General features: G+C 40.3%; 1 protein-coding gene across 7 annotated transcripts in view; it reads left to right on the top strand.

Moving 5' to 3' along the window:
- The window catches only part of med25 (mediator complex subunit 25), a 26,365-nt gene that overhangs the window by 5,942 nt on the left and 6,785 nt on the right, over nt 1-13,638 (top strand). For 3 of the 7 annotated variants that reach the window (XM_024272995.2, XM_024272996.2, XM_024272998.2), the window contains exons 7-17: nt 1,320-1,476; nt 3,448-3,566; nt 3,653-3,698; nt 3,785-4,011; nt 5,995-6,087; nt 8,619-8,704; nt 8,785-8,842; nt 8,915-9,022; nt 9,418-9,594; nt 12,358-12,474; nt 12,640-12,711. In XM_024272995.2, the coding sequence (XP_024128763.1) occupies nt 1,320-1,476; nt 3,448-3,566; nt 3,653-3,698; nt 3,785-4,011; nt 5,995-6,087; nt 8,619-8,704; nt 8,785-8,842; nt 8,915-9,022; nt 9,418-9,594; nt 12,358-12,474; nt 12,640-12,711 (1,260 nt within the window). The remainder of the gene's footprint in view (nt 1-1,319; nt 1,477-3,447; nt 3,567-3,652; nt 3,699-3,784; nt 4,012-5,994; nt 6,088-8,618; nt 8,705-8,784; nt 8,843-8,914; nt 9,023-9,417; nt 9,595-12,357; nt 12,475-12,639; nt 12,712-13,638) is intronic. The other 4 variants (XM_024273002.2, XM_024272999.2, XM_024272997.2 and 1 more) reach the window with 3 other exon arrangements.

Raw genomic sequence — 13,638 nt, 5'->3', positions numbered from 1 at the left:
ATATTTTGGTTAATATTTTAACAAAACCCTCAAACTCTAAACTCCACAGCCACAATCGAGTCCCCGCCCCCCTGCGCGCGGCTGTTACGAGCACGCTAGTCTGTCCTTCTCTCCTCTTTCAGCCCCGCGTGACACGTAACGCGCTGCAATAGACAGACTGTCTCCTTTTTTCTTTTTTCATTGAGGTTCTCCTCTAAATCAGGTGTTTAAACACCTGATTTTAAAGCGTGTCTTCTCTCCCTCACACTCTGTGGGTCTGTCGGTATCAAACAGCGCAGCTGCGGAAAAACAATCCTTTCGGACCGAACCATTTTCAATGTAGAGGAGGGGTGGGTCCGGTGACGACGTTTCCAAAACAAAATATATAAACATCGTTACCTTGACATTAAAAATAAAAGTATTAGCGATTATATAATGGTTATTGGTTTACTGAAATAATGTTTTCTGTTGTGTCCTTTTGTCATCATTCGGGGCCTCCGTCCCCCCCTCTCAGTCTGGGCTCCTAGAATCAGCCGCTCCGTAAGAAGAGGAAGCGCGGCTCTTCCGGGGTTTTCTCCCGTGTTATTTAACACGAAAGTTTATCGCAATAGTCTCATTTCACTATCGAAAAAAAGTAATATCGCAATAACGATAATTATCGTTTTATCGCCCAGCCCTACTTCTGCTAGTGCGAATATATCTAGTTTTTAGTTAGTTTAAAGCTAACGATGATTAAAATGTTTGTTTTACATCCACTTTGTGCGTAACCCGATTAGTCGACTAATCTGAAAAAAAAAAAAAAAATGAAAAAATCAGTGATTTGTCGACTCCTAAAATAACCGTTTGTGGCAGCTCTACATGTTGGACTGTAATGATGGCTCAACCAGTTCACATGTGTGATGTCACTTGGTTGTGTTTATGACGTTGTAGTAAAATGAACTTACCGTCCTTCACTAAAGTATTGTTTAAATGGATTTATTACATTTTGAAATGATTCTATAATTCGATTAACAACTTGCCTCATTCAGAGCGATCTGATTGGACCGTAGGAATATAAATCGATTTGTTACGCCCCTACTTTAATCAAGTTTATAAAAACTGAAAGATGATAACAGGGAAATGTGAAAATAAACTGTGTTTTGGCCCTTACAAGTATAATGCTGAGGCTAAGAAGAACAAATAAATGTTAACATTTATTACATGAGTTATGTATCTCCTGATGCAGCTTTTCTTTGGCTTCTGTGACATGAGGATCTATGAAATAGAACTTTGATCATTTAGAGCATAAAGACTGAAGGGATGCTGTTTTTAACGTAAAAGTATTTTGTGTTTTTCTTCAGAGAGGAATCCACTTTTCTGTGGTGGCGCCTCGAAAGCTCCCCGCTCTGAGGTCTTTGTTTGAAAGAGCGTCTCCGCTGAACGGCGCGGTGGAGCCCCTCCCCGACTACAGCCAGGACCCCTTTCACATGGTGCTCATCCGAGGCATCTCACTTCCTGGTGAGAGACCCCACGAAGGGCGCCGTTTGTGTGACCCGTCAGTCTCTTTTTATGAGATTGCACAGAACTTCAAGGTTATGCGTCTGCAGGCTTTCATTAGAACGATGAGTTACTTTGTTCGCTAACATCAGCTATTACAGTTCATAAAAGTGTCACAATTTTATGAGATCTTGCAAAAACGTCCTGCTGCTTTCAGGGAAAACGCCCTTGAAAACGGTAAAGATTTGGAGACAAACTGAGTCCTCACGTTCAAAAACAGGACGTCCTTGTTCATTCGGAGAAACACGGTGTCCGTACGGACGTTTCTGCCCCCTCAGCGTGAAGGATAATAAATTAGCCGAATTCGCATCTATTGAAAAAGCATTTTTTGCTCTTGGAGGAGGTGGTTTTTGAGGTGTATTGAAATTACATTTTGCAAAACTGCAAAGGAAAACTATTTTTTAATTGAAATGAGTCATGTGACTAACGACCGGATACCACGCTTGGCTATGGCGGACCTCGGTTTGTCCCACAGAATCACTGTGGAGGGGTTTTTGTGCCAGCATAACAAAAGTCAAAGTTTTGAGATCAAAATTTTCCAAATTGTAAAACAAATGTAAAGTGTTAAGATTAAAACTTCATAATTTGCAAATTAAAATATTTAATATTTGGTTTAACTAAGTTTTTTTTTGTTTGTTGTCAAAACATATTTATGGGTTTACAAAGTTTTACTTTTGCTTAAAAAATGTTTTTGCTTTCAAATATAGTTTTTGCGTTTCCAAACGTTTATTTGTTTTCAAAACATATTTTTGCATTTTCAAAAATTTTTTTCTTTTAAAAATATTTGTATGTTTGCAAACTTGTTGTTTTCAAAATAGTTTTTTTCATTTGAAAACTTTTTTTTACTACAAAAAATATTTTTGTATTCGCAAACATTTTTTGTTTACAAAAATACTTCTAACAATAATATAATAATAATAATAATAAAAATATTTTGCATTTGCAAACATTTTTGCTTTCCAAAAATATTTTTGTGTTCGCAAACTTTATTTGCTTTTAAAATTATTTTCGGTTTTGCAAACTTTTTTTTTCAAAAAATATTTTTGCGTTTACAAATTTTTGTTTTTTTGCTATGAAAAATCATTTTGGTTTTGGTTCTCCTGCTTTGTGCTTCAGGTCTTTTTTTTCTCATTGTGGACAACAAGGACAAACATGTCCGACCCCTCCATGATTTCTAAGTGACAGAAGTTGCAAAATCAAATTGTTCAAATACTTATTTACCTTACTGTATATAAAAAAAGCTAACAATTGCATTTGAGTTTTTGTTTATTCAAATTGTTGTGAATCGGGAGCAGATAAAAACATTAGAAAAAGATCATATTTGTTATGTGGAAATACACTGGGCGGGGCTACAGTCTCTGCTCCTTTCTGATTCATCCTCTTTCAGACAAATAGATCCATGAACGTCTTTGTTTAAACTGGACGTCTGCGTAGCTCTAAAACTGCTCTCCGTTTTTGTTGTTTGGTTGGGGGTGTGAGAGGCTGTAAGCTTGTGAAATTACTCGCATTTCATAAATAATTCTTTTGTGTTCCAAAGATAATATATGACTAAATATTTATAGTTATAGTTTACTCTGAAAGACTTTAGAAAAGCATGTTATTAGCTCTTTAACGCTCCGTACAAATATGTTAGAGTAAAACATTTCCTGTTTTTGACAGGAGGAACTTTTTCTGTACTTTTGCTTTTAATTAGTTTGTGTTTCCTGAAGACAGACGAGGAGTTAGGCAGCAGGAATGACTTTACATTAAAACATTTGAGTCTTTTCTGCTGGGAAGCGTGCAGCTTAGCAGTTTTGGCAGCTGCAGTCGGTTAAGCTTCTTACCAACAGACACTTTCAGGAGAGGATGTTAACAGACTTCTGAGGTCCTCTGGACTAAAGCAAAGTTTTTATTGTTTTATCAAATAATGTTTCTCTCTCTCTCTCTTGTTAGTTTCTTCAGGTGGAGGACCGGTGCCGCTCAAGCCCGTCCTGCCCTCTCTGCCTGGCGGCCAGTCGGCTGTTGGAGCGTCGCAGGCCCCCCCACCCACAAACCCCAACCACAATTTGCAGGTAATGGGCAAGCAGCCACCTGCTTTTGGCTCAGATTCAGGATGTTTGTGTTGCTCTGAACAACTCGGCCTTTAATCTGCTTTCAGATTCAACCCAGTTTTCCCAACACTCAGATGGTTGCACAGATGCGATGTAAGTAAAATACCTTCTTCGTGATTTACAAATGAAGCTAGCCTCACCTTCAGGCTTCATCGAAGACTTCTCTTGTCGTCTTCCAGCACAAGTTTCTCAAGCGTCCGCCTCACAAATGCACCAGATGAAGATGAATCCGCCCAACCTGCCAGCCGGGGCCACACAGGCTGTGCCACCGATGCCTCACCAGGTTCCCCCCAATCAGCCGGTGCCGCCCTCGGGACAGCCGCCGCTCAGCCAGCAGCCTCAGGCGCAGCTGCAGCAGCAGCCGTCGGCCAACCAGCCCACGGCGCCGTCAGGGCAGCCCAACATGGTAAAAGAGAAGTGTCGTCTCATCGGTCGTTCTGTTCGGCTTTTGTGAACTCAGCGTTTTCACCAAATGCTGCATTGTAGTTACAGCAGGGAAATAAGGTGAGAAATAGAATAAATGAAGGAGCAGTTGCTCTTCTGTGTGGACCTGCAGAGACGTCAAAACCACATAAATCAGGAGCGTTGGTTTCCTAAATGAAATTGTTCTTATAGAACAGGGGTCTGCAACCTGCGGCTCTGGAGCCACATGTGCCTCTTTAACCCTTTATTTTGACTCTCTGGTTTAAAAAGATCATTTTGATTTCGAAAGTAGCTGTAAAGTAAAAAGTAAGTATACAAAAAAGGAGAGTAATCCTTCTACAAACAGTTTGGGTTCAACAAAATCAGACTGAAACGTTTTGACAGATTTTTTAAAAACCAAGTGGTCGTCAGCTAGTGTAACCAGAATTTATATTTTTGAACAAATTTAAGATTTTTACAAATGTAATTGTAGTTAATTAGATTTACCATATTCTGGCTGAGATGCACCACAAATAGTAAAATAAATTTATTTTTTCTTTAAATCACTGCTAACATCCACTTCTGCTTTGAGACGGGTAAAGGATGTCTTTTATTTTGAAAGGATTTCATGTAAATCTCTGTCAAAAATTATAAACAGTTTAATATTTAAAGAAAAGGCTATTTTCTCTGTATGTTTCTGTTTTATTTAAGCCAAAAATCAGTATTTCATTAATGGTTATCTTAATAGCAACTATTAAATATTAGTGCAAACCAATGTTTTATTTTTCTAAACCGTCATTTAAGTCTTTGTGGCTCCTACTGGGTTGTAGTCAGTGATAAACCGACTTAAATTGCTCTTTAAGTGTTGAAGGTTGCAGACCCTGTTGTAGAAAGTCTTGCCAGTTAAAGGGCTTAAACCAGAGATGTCAAACTCAATCGCACAAGAGGCTAAAGTCCAAAACGAACAGGATAAACATTTATCGAACACAATACAGTTTTAAAACTTTAAAACTAACTTTTTAACATAATTATGACCTAGCTATATATCATTACCTGCGATAATGCTAGTGTGAATGATTGAAGCTGAATTTGGCCGCTGAAAATGGTAGTGCTGATACCTGAAAATGCTGAAGCTGAAAGCTGAAAACACTGAAGCTGATAGCCAGCTAAAATATTAGCTAAATTCCAAATTAGCCAAAAAAAAAACTAAAAAAAAGTTAACTGAAACAGTTAGCATATAACATAGCTAAAATAGCTAAACTTTAAGATAGCCTAAAAAACTAAAAAAAGCCTAAATTTGCCAAAACTGCTAGCATGTAGCTGAAATATTAGCTAAAGTCCAAAATGAAAGAAAGTCTAAATTAGCCAAACTGCTAGCGTGTAGCTGAAATATTTGCTAAACTCTAAAATACCCTAAAAAATTTTAGTACCGTATTTTCCGGACTATAAGTCGCGCTTTTTTCATTGATTTTCCAAGGGTGCGACTTATACTCCGGACCGACTTATATATGTTTTTTTTTCTTCTTCATTATGCATTTTTTGGCTACTGTGACTTATAGTCCGGAAAATTCTGTAAATGCCAAAATAGTCAAAAAAAACTAGCAGAATGATAAGTTAGAAACGAGTGCAAGATAATATCAGGCCATTAATAACAATAAAATGATCTTGAGGGCCGGTTAGAATTAACCGGAGGGCCGGATCCGGCCCCCGGGCCTTGACTTTGGTACATGTGCTCTAAAACCTCGTTTCCACTGAGCGGTCCGGACCAGAACCAATCTCATGTTGGCCGGTTCAGAACATTCCGGGTGAAGACTGATGACGGAGCTGTGACTACAGCACACGAAAGAACTAATTATCTATGAAATAGGAGTTATTTTTGGTGCTACTTTCTTGACATAATCACACACTGAAAAGCTCAAAACGTTGATTTGCAGGCTATAGGCCTTTCAATGTTTTCCACTGGAATTGAACGTCTTTTTCTTCAAAGGCTGCCGGTCAAGGAAACGCAAATTCAATCGTACAGCCCCCCAGCGTGGCGAACAAAGTGGTGGCGTGGACCGGCGTCCTGGAGTGGCAAGAGGTAAAAACACCACGTTGTACAGAGAAAATTCACATTTACATGAAGTTTGTCCTTGTTTATGAAGAAAAAAAATGTTCCCACATAAATGAAGGTATAAATATTTGTAGGCCTATAAAAGTCTTTGCATGTAAATTAAAATAAATGAACCCTGAAGGCTCCAGGGACGTGGTCCAAAAAACCTGATCAAAGTTAGATAAGCATCAGAATGAAGGAGAAATGTGACTTTCTGGCATTATTTTTACTTTAAGGCAAAAAAAATCATGTTTTTATCTCCTTTTTGTCCATATTTGGAATGGATTAGACGATTCTTTAACTTTTTTGTGATCTTGTTTGAACTAAAGTTGGGTTATCTGGCCTTTCCTGCTGCTGCTTTCTTAGACTTTGGAGATTAAAACTGTCCTCAAGAGTCCTGATGGCCATGACCTCTGACCTCTGACCAAAGAGGAGGTTATGGGTGCAAATCATTGACTGTATATGAGAACTGGAGAAAGCGGTCTACTTCCGGCTCCAACTAAATGGAGTCAGTTCAGCTGCCGTGTTGGAGCCAGACATCGTCAGTAAGCAGTGATTGGTCTGAGTCATAGACAGTATATAGAGAGCTGGACAGAGTGTCCCCTCCCCCCTGTGCTTGTCAGATTAGCCATTCTTGCTCCAGTGTCTCTATTTAACACGTTCATGATATATTTTGTCAAGTTATAAACCGGCCAATCAGATGCCTCAATAAGATGGCCCTCACCTCAAACGTTTGAAACATTTGATTGACAGACTCTGGCTTTAAGTGTAAGGGGGTGTGGCTTTCCTACAATCTCCCTCCTGATTTCCGAGAGTGGTTGCCATAGAAACGATGACTCAGACCGACTCGGACCAATCACTGCTTACTAACGTCGTCTGGTTCCAAAATGCTGAAGTCCGTACCGCGGAAGAATGGCGACTCGACTGACTTGGAACCGGAAGTGAGGCATTTTCTACGGGTGACATCACAGGCGCTTTGTCCATCTCTCTCGTTTCTATGGCAACCACTCTAGCCAATCAGGAAGTCCACACCCCTACCACTTTAAAGTAGGATACATGTAATCTGTCGATGTAGAGTTTGGAGCGTTTGATGTGTAGGCTCCACCCACTTTTTTAAGACATCTGATTGGTCAGTTTATAACTACAGAAAAACTTTTAATTGAAAAAAGTGTCGAGCAAGAATGTTTATTCTGACCACTAGAATGTTTATTTCTCTTGAGAAGTCTGAGATTTTGGCTTTTTGGAGCCAACAGCTACTTCCTGTTTGTAATGCCAGGGGGGTGGAGCCACTCTGTCCAGTTCTAATTTACAGTCGATGGTAGAGATGAAGATATAAATCTTAGAGATATCCTCCTGAAGTTACTTTATTATAAAATAGTTTGAGTGTTGGAGGAAACACAAATGTGCTGCAGCATGTTTGCTGGATGACACTTTTGAGTAACAATCAGAGGTTTTTATTCTATTTAGACAAACTTCTCTTTACAATCTTAATCATCGTCCTGTCCCCACAGCCATCAAGGTCATGAGTCTTAATAACCACCTGATATGGATTTCTCTCCTCTTTGATGAATTGCTCATCATTGCCGTCCCACTCGTATTGGTTTAGCATCAGGTCAAGTCGATGGAGTTTACAGTCGCATCGCTGAACAAAGAGAATGATGTCGACGGCTTCTGTGCGGCGCTCATGAGGCCGTCATGCTTTTGAACGGCGGCCAAAGACGGGTCGATTCTCCTCATCAGCTGCAGGCTGATCCTCCTCATCCGTTTGTCAGAATTATTGAAGTCGCTTCAATGAATCGGACTAAGGAGGAGCAGCTCTGGACGGACTGTGGAAAGACGGGAAACGTGGCTCCTGATCTGAAACTTCCTCACACTTTCACTTCTGGAATTTACCGGAGCGATTTGTAAAATTAAAATGGATGTTAAATGTTCCCAATTGAGTTCAGTTAAAATTAATTTTAGGTTTAATTTAACAGATTTATTTACAATTTAATTGGACATTTTCAGGATAGATTTGGTGTTTTCCAAGCTATTTTTGAGCTTTCTTTTCTCTCAGTTTTTGTAGACTCGGTCTAAAGACGTGTAAATGTATGACATTTTTGTTTTAAAAATAGGCCTTTAAATATAAGCTTTTCCAAAAGATAATTTTAGGCTTTTATCTTGTTTTTTGCTGTTATTTTTTCACTTTTTACTGATCTGAAAAATGATCTGAACCGTGAGTTTTGTGATCCGTTACACCCCTAATCGTAGCTGATTAGATGAGAGAATTTCCACGGACTACAGTCGAATCCGAAGTACCCGGTTGGGTTTCAGTCAGCACTTGTTTGTCGATTCTTTCGATAAACCTGGAAGAAATGACCTGTGTGTCTTCATTGGAGCAAATGCCTCAGAGTTTTGTTAGGTTTCTCTGGAATTTGGTTCATGCAGAAACCTGAATCTTACTTCCACGCTCCTTTGGGCCTCCGAAGCGTTTGGAAAGACCTTTTTAACGTTCCCTTCTCCTGTCCGTTCGTCCACAGAAACCCAAAGCCTCGTCGATGGATTCAGCCACCAAACTGACCCGCTCTCTGCCGTGCCAAGTGCACGTTAACCAGGGAGAAAATCTGTGAGCGTCAAAGCAGAAACAGCAGGACTCCATCTGCGGTTCGTCGCCGCTGACGTGTTTTTTATTATTTCTCTCGACAGAAACACGGAGCAGTGGCCGCAGAAGCTCATCATGCAGCTGATCCCTCAGCAGCTACTCGTGAGTTCAGCTCCATGGTTCCTTGGAGGCTCGACGCTCGGCTTCATCGTCTGCTTTTCTGTCCTTCTGCAGACCACCTTAGGTCACCTGTTCAGAAACTCTCGGATGGTTCAGTTTCTCTTCACGAACAAAGACCTGGACTCGCTCAGAGGCCTCTACCGCATCATGGCCAACGGTTTTGTACGTTTTCCCTTTTTTATTATTCAGTTTTTACAAATGACTTCATGTGTTCTACATTCTGAAAACCTGAGGAAGTTGGGATGTAGATTTTCCTTTTCCAGGAGTGTTGTTGCCGTTTCTGTCCACTAGATGGACTGAAGACCAAACGTGTTGATCTTGAATGTTTTTTTAGGTTTGTTTTAACAGTTTGGCTGTTTTTAGTCCAGCACAGAGCTGAGGATTTCCTGTAGCTGAGCTCTAAATTACAGTTTGATTTCCACTGTTTGCTTTTCTACAACATTTTGTGATTGGACAGAGGAGCTCAGAAGTAGGTTATGTCCCGAAGCCCGGGCCCGTCACATAATTAAAGCTGGCTCCCATGTCAGGCCCTTAATCTGCCCCGTGGCCCCCTGCAGGCGGGCTGCGTCCACTTCCCCCACACCACCTCCCCCTGTGAAGTCCGCGTGCTGATGCTGCTCTACTCCTCCAAGAAGAAGATCTTCATGGGCCTCATCCCCAACGACCAGAGCGGCTTCGTCAACGGCATCCGGCAAGTCATCACCAACCACAAGCAGGTCCAGCAGCACAGAGCGGTGAGTGGCCGGAGGGGGCGGAGCTAAGAGATGTGATAATGAGGAGGATTTAGAGAGGAGCTCCAGGGAGCTGAGCAGCTTCTACACATTCAGCCGCTTTGTTACTGACATTTCATTCTTGCAGCTGCTGCAGACTGCACCAACATGTTCATGATTTAAAGACAAGTTGGTGTGAAGGAGAACGGAAGAACTTCAAAATAAAAGCACTTTCATTTAGCTACACTCTACAACCGGGTGTCAAACTGGATCGCACAGGGGGGCAAAATCCAAGACACACCTTATGTCGTGGACCGAACAGGATAAACATTCATTAAATACTCTAAAACTACATTTTAAACCTTTAAAACCGTAACTTTTTAACATGATAAGAACTAGATATATAGCATTAGCTGCAATAATGCTAGTGGGAATGCTGTAAACTGAATTTGGCCACTGAAGATGCTGAAATTGATAGTTAAAAAGCGCTGAAGCTGATAGTTGAAGATGTTGAAAACACTTAAGTTGTTAGCCAGCTAAAATATTAGCTAAATGCCAAATTAGCATAAAAAATTCTTTAAAAAAAAGGAGCTTTGGTCAGTCAAAACAGCTAGCATGTAGCTGAAATATTAGCTAAACTCTAAAAAATTTTAGTAAATGCCAAATACTCAAAAAGCTATGAGAATGCCAATTTTTAAAACTTTAAAACCGTAACTTTTTAACATAGATATGAATAATAAAAAGACAGGGATATTAGTTCAGAATGAATCAACTTAAATCTTAGATAACTTTCAATATTTTGTGTTTTGTCAAAATTATACAAGTTAGAAATGAGCACTAGATAACATCGGACCGTTAATAATAAAATTACATACATATATGAGTACATGCCATATATTTGCACATATATATATATATAGCAAAAGTTCTGCTGCCTCAACTGATTACATGAAAATTTCCCAGTTCTAACTCCTCAAACTGGAAACCTCCGAGGATGGAGATTGTGAAAGTGTCCTCAGGATTAACACGTCACTGCAGATGAGAGCATGCAGTACAGCATCCACACAAGCTGCACGTTTCCCTCCCCAGCAAAGATGCTCCTCCAGTTTTGTAAAGCAGCCCGGCGTGAGCTCGTGTGTCATCACATGTTCTGTAATGAGGAAGCGTTGGATCAACCTTAACGTGATTCAAATCTCAATCTGCATCCAGTTGTTGAGGTTTCTGTCAGAACGTTTGTTCCTTGAACAGCATCTCTAAACTGAAGGTTCTTTCCTCCAAAGCGCCTCTTGATCGTACGAGTTACAGCGGCTGAATCACCAACAGAGAAGCGCCGCTGTTCTGTTACTTCCTCTGAAGACCTCAAACTCTCCGCTGTTGTCAGTCAGAGAACATGCCATATATCTGCAGAAATCCCCGAGTGATTCAGCTAGACGGACGTTTCATCACTCTCCTTTCTCCCCGAGTCCTGTTAGTGTTGAGAGAAACCTCCTCCCTCCCCTGTTGTCTCCTCCTCGGTGGGGAGGCGCAGCACCTGCAGGGGAGAGGGAGCTCAGGAGCAGCTTCAGTCCTTTTCAAAGACGGGACTGTGCAGATAAACTCTTTTATTTCCAAATAATGGCAGCTGGGCTTTGTGCTGCCTGCTGAACAACAACAGGTCTGCTCCTGTTTCAGTGATTCATGCTCAGACGCCGACATTCTCCCTCCTCGGATTTACTTTATTTTAACCGTGACATCCGGGGTGGCAAACGCCTCAGCAGGTGGGGCTTCAAGTCAAATCTGTTTGTTTTTGCTCCTAACATGCACGGAAAACGCAGGATTACTCACTTTCAGCACTCTCCACTCAGTAAATGTCAATTACACAGAGCAAAAATATGCAAATTGTAAATATAGATAATGTAGGAAGAACGCTCCACTATTTATTTATTTATTTATTCCTGCACAAGATATGCTCATTTTTTTATTTTGCCACTATTTTTAATCTAAAACTCCAAGTTTTTGGTGTTTTTAACATGTTTTTCTGATAATAATTGACACATATACAAAATATTAAAGTAAAAATTGACGGAAAAATTGAATTTTTTTATGAATAAGGAGCAGATGAAAAAAATGCTGTTTGAAAAAGATCATAAATCTGTAAATCACTCTGCAACAAGGAAGGAAAAGAGGGGCGGGGTCGCTCCACGCAACATTTCCACCCACAACTCAGAGGGGAACTTCTGCTGCTCTGCAGAAACTATGTCATAGAAAACAACCCTTTTTAAAAAATAAAACGACATAATTATAATTTTAAATAAACAGTCACAGCAGCTGATTTTGAAAACTGGAACTCAAAACTTGGTCTTCAAAACTTCCTCTTCAAAGTTTCACTGTAGAATGATGAGTTGTGTTACATTTAAGGTCATCCGAAATCAGGAATCCCAAACTTCCCACGAAGTAAAATAAATGAAAATGACAGAATTGTTTGTCTTTTACTTTAAAAGTTCACTGGCGGAGTGTGATTGGCTAATTATATCAATAAGTTATTAAACGGTTTCTTAACTAACTCTACATAATTTACAGATTTTTTAGCAACCGAACAAAATGTGAAAAGTTTCCCAAAAATTAGATGCCTAGAAAACTAAATTCCTGATTTTTGTCAGCGCACGTTTATCCAGCAGTATTACTGAACTCTTTGTGGATTTTCTTTATTATTAGGATTTTATTTGTCATTTCAGCATTTTTATAGTTAAATCCTTTCAAAATAATCAATGTTTTATAAATAGAAAACTGAAATGATCTTCTTCTCAGCAGCAAATGGGGGCCTCAGGGGGCCCGATGCAGCCCGGGCAAGTTCCCCCCAACCAGAACTTCCTTAACCGAGCCCCCGGCCCCATCCCCGTTTCCCACGGTAACGTCCAGCCTCAGGTGAGTGACAGTTCTCTGCTGCCGCCTGCCTCCTCCTGGACTCTGGTTTTCTTCACCTTTGCACTTCTGCATGTTTAACTCTTTTTTCTTCACCTTCATTTTTTTGTTTTCTGGCTTCCACCACTCCCCCCCCTCCCCCTCCTGTCTGACCCGTCCTGCATCCAGTCTGTGGTGGTGGGCATGCCTCCTGTTAGTCAGGTCTCTATTATGGAGGAGCAGCAGAGACAGAACAACATGGTGAGATCCGGAGACGTTCTTTACATTCAGACTTTTAGATGTTGTCGTTTCATTAACATTTCCAGACTGTCACTACCATCTGGAGTTTGAGAATCCTGCTGACACTCTCTAAAAAGCATGTTTGGACTGTCGTCCTGCATGTCCTAACTGACCCATATTTAGCTGACAGTCTGCTGTGAGTGTGATTGTGTGTTCAGAAGATGTTAAAGAGTGTTAAACCCTACAGCTTCACATGTTTTCACAGAGGTTGAACATTTGAAATATTGGAGATTAAAATCAAGTTGGGATACTATTGAACTGATAGCAGCAGCATTAAGGAGCCTTAAGGAAACTGAAAAACACGCCTGCACTCCTCTTAAAGCGACCATGATTTTCTTCAACCTTTCAGAGTAAACTACATCCATATATATGATCATATGTTTCCTTCTGAACACTAAAAAACTCATTATTTATGAAATATGAGTCATTTTTGTGGACCGTTTCAATTCCCGGAAGAAAGACGACTTGATCTCTGAGGCTCCACCTTTTGCTCCTTGTTGGTCCCGCCCATTTCACGATGTCATCCTTGAACCAAGCCTCCTCAGCGCGCCTGCGCGTGGGGCAGGGTACCGGTTATAATTTCGATCCGATTCACAAGATCCTGAATCGATTCAGATTTTTTTTGATTCTTTCGATTCTTTAATTCTATTCAATTTTAAGTTTACAAATTTATACACATTTGTTTAGAAATATACTGTGCGTAAATGAGGATCTGTACGTGCATAATTCTTGATTTGTGCGTGCGTGATTCTGGATTTGTGCGTGCATAATTCTTGATTTGTGCGTGCGTAATTATTGATTTGTGCGTGCGTAATTATTGATTTGTGCGTGCGTAATTAATGATTTGTGCGTGCGTAATTGCGTAATTCTCGATTTGTGCGTGCGTAA

The sequence above is a fragment of the Oryzias melastigma genome, linkage group LG8, assembly GCF_002922805.2.
Source record: "Oryzias melastigma strain HK-1 linkage group LG8, ASM292280v2, whole genome shotgun sequence".
NCBI classification, from domain to species: Eukaryota; Metazoa; Chordata; class Actinopteri; order Beloniformes; family Adrianichthyidae; genus Oryzias; species Oryzias melastigma.
Note: the sequence above shows the minus strand (reverse complement) of the source record. Positions and strands in the feature narration are given on the sequence as shown.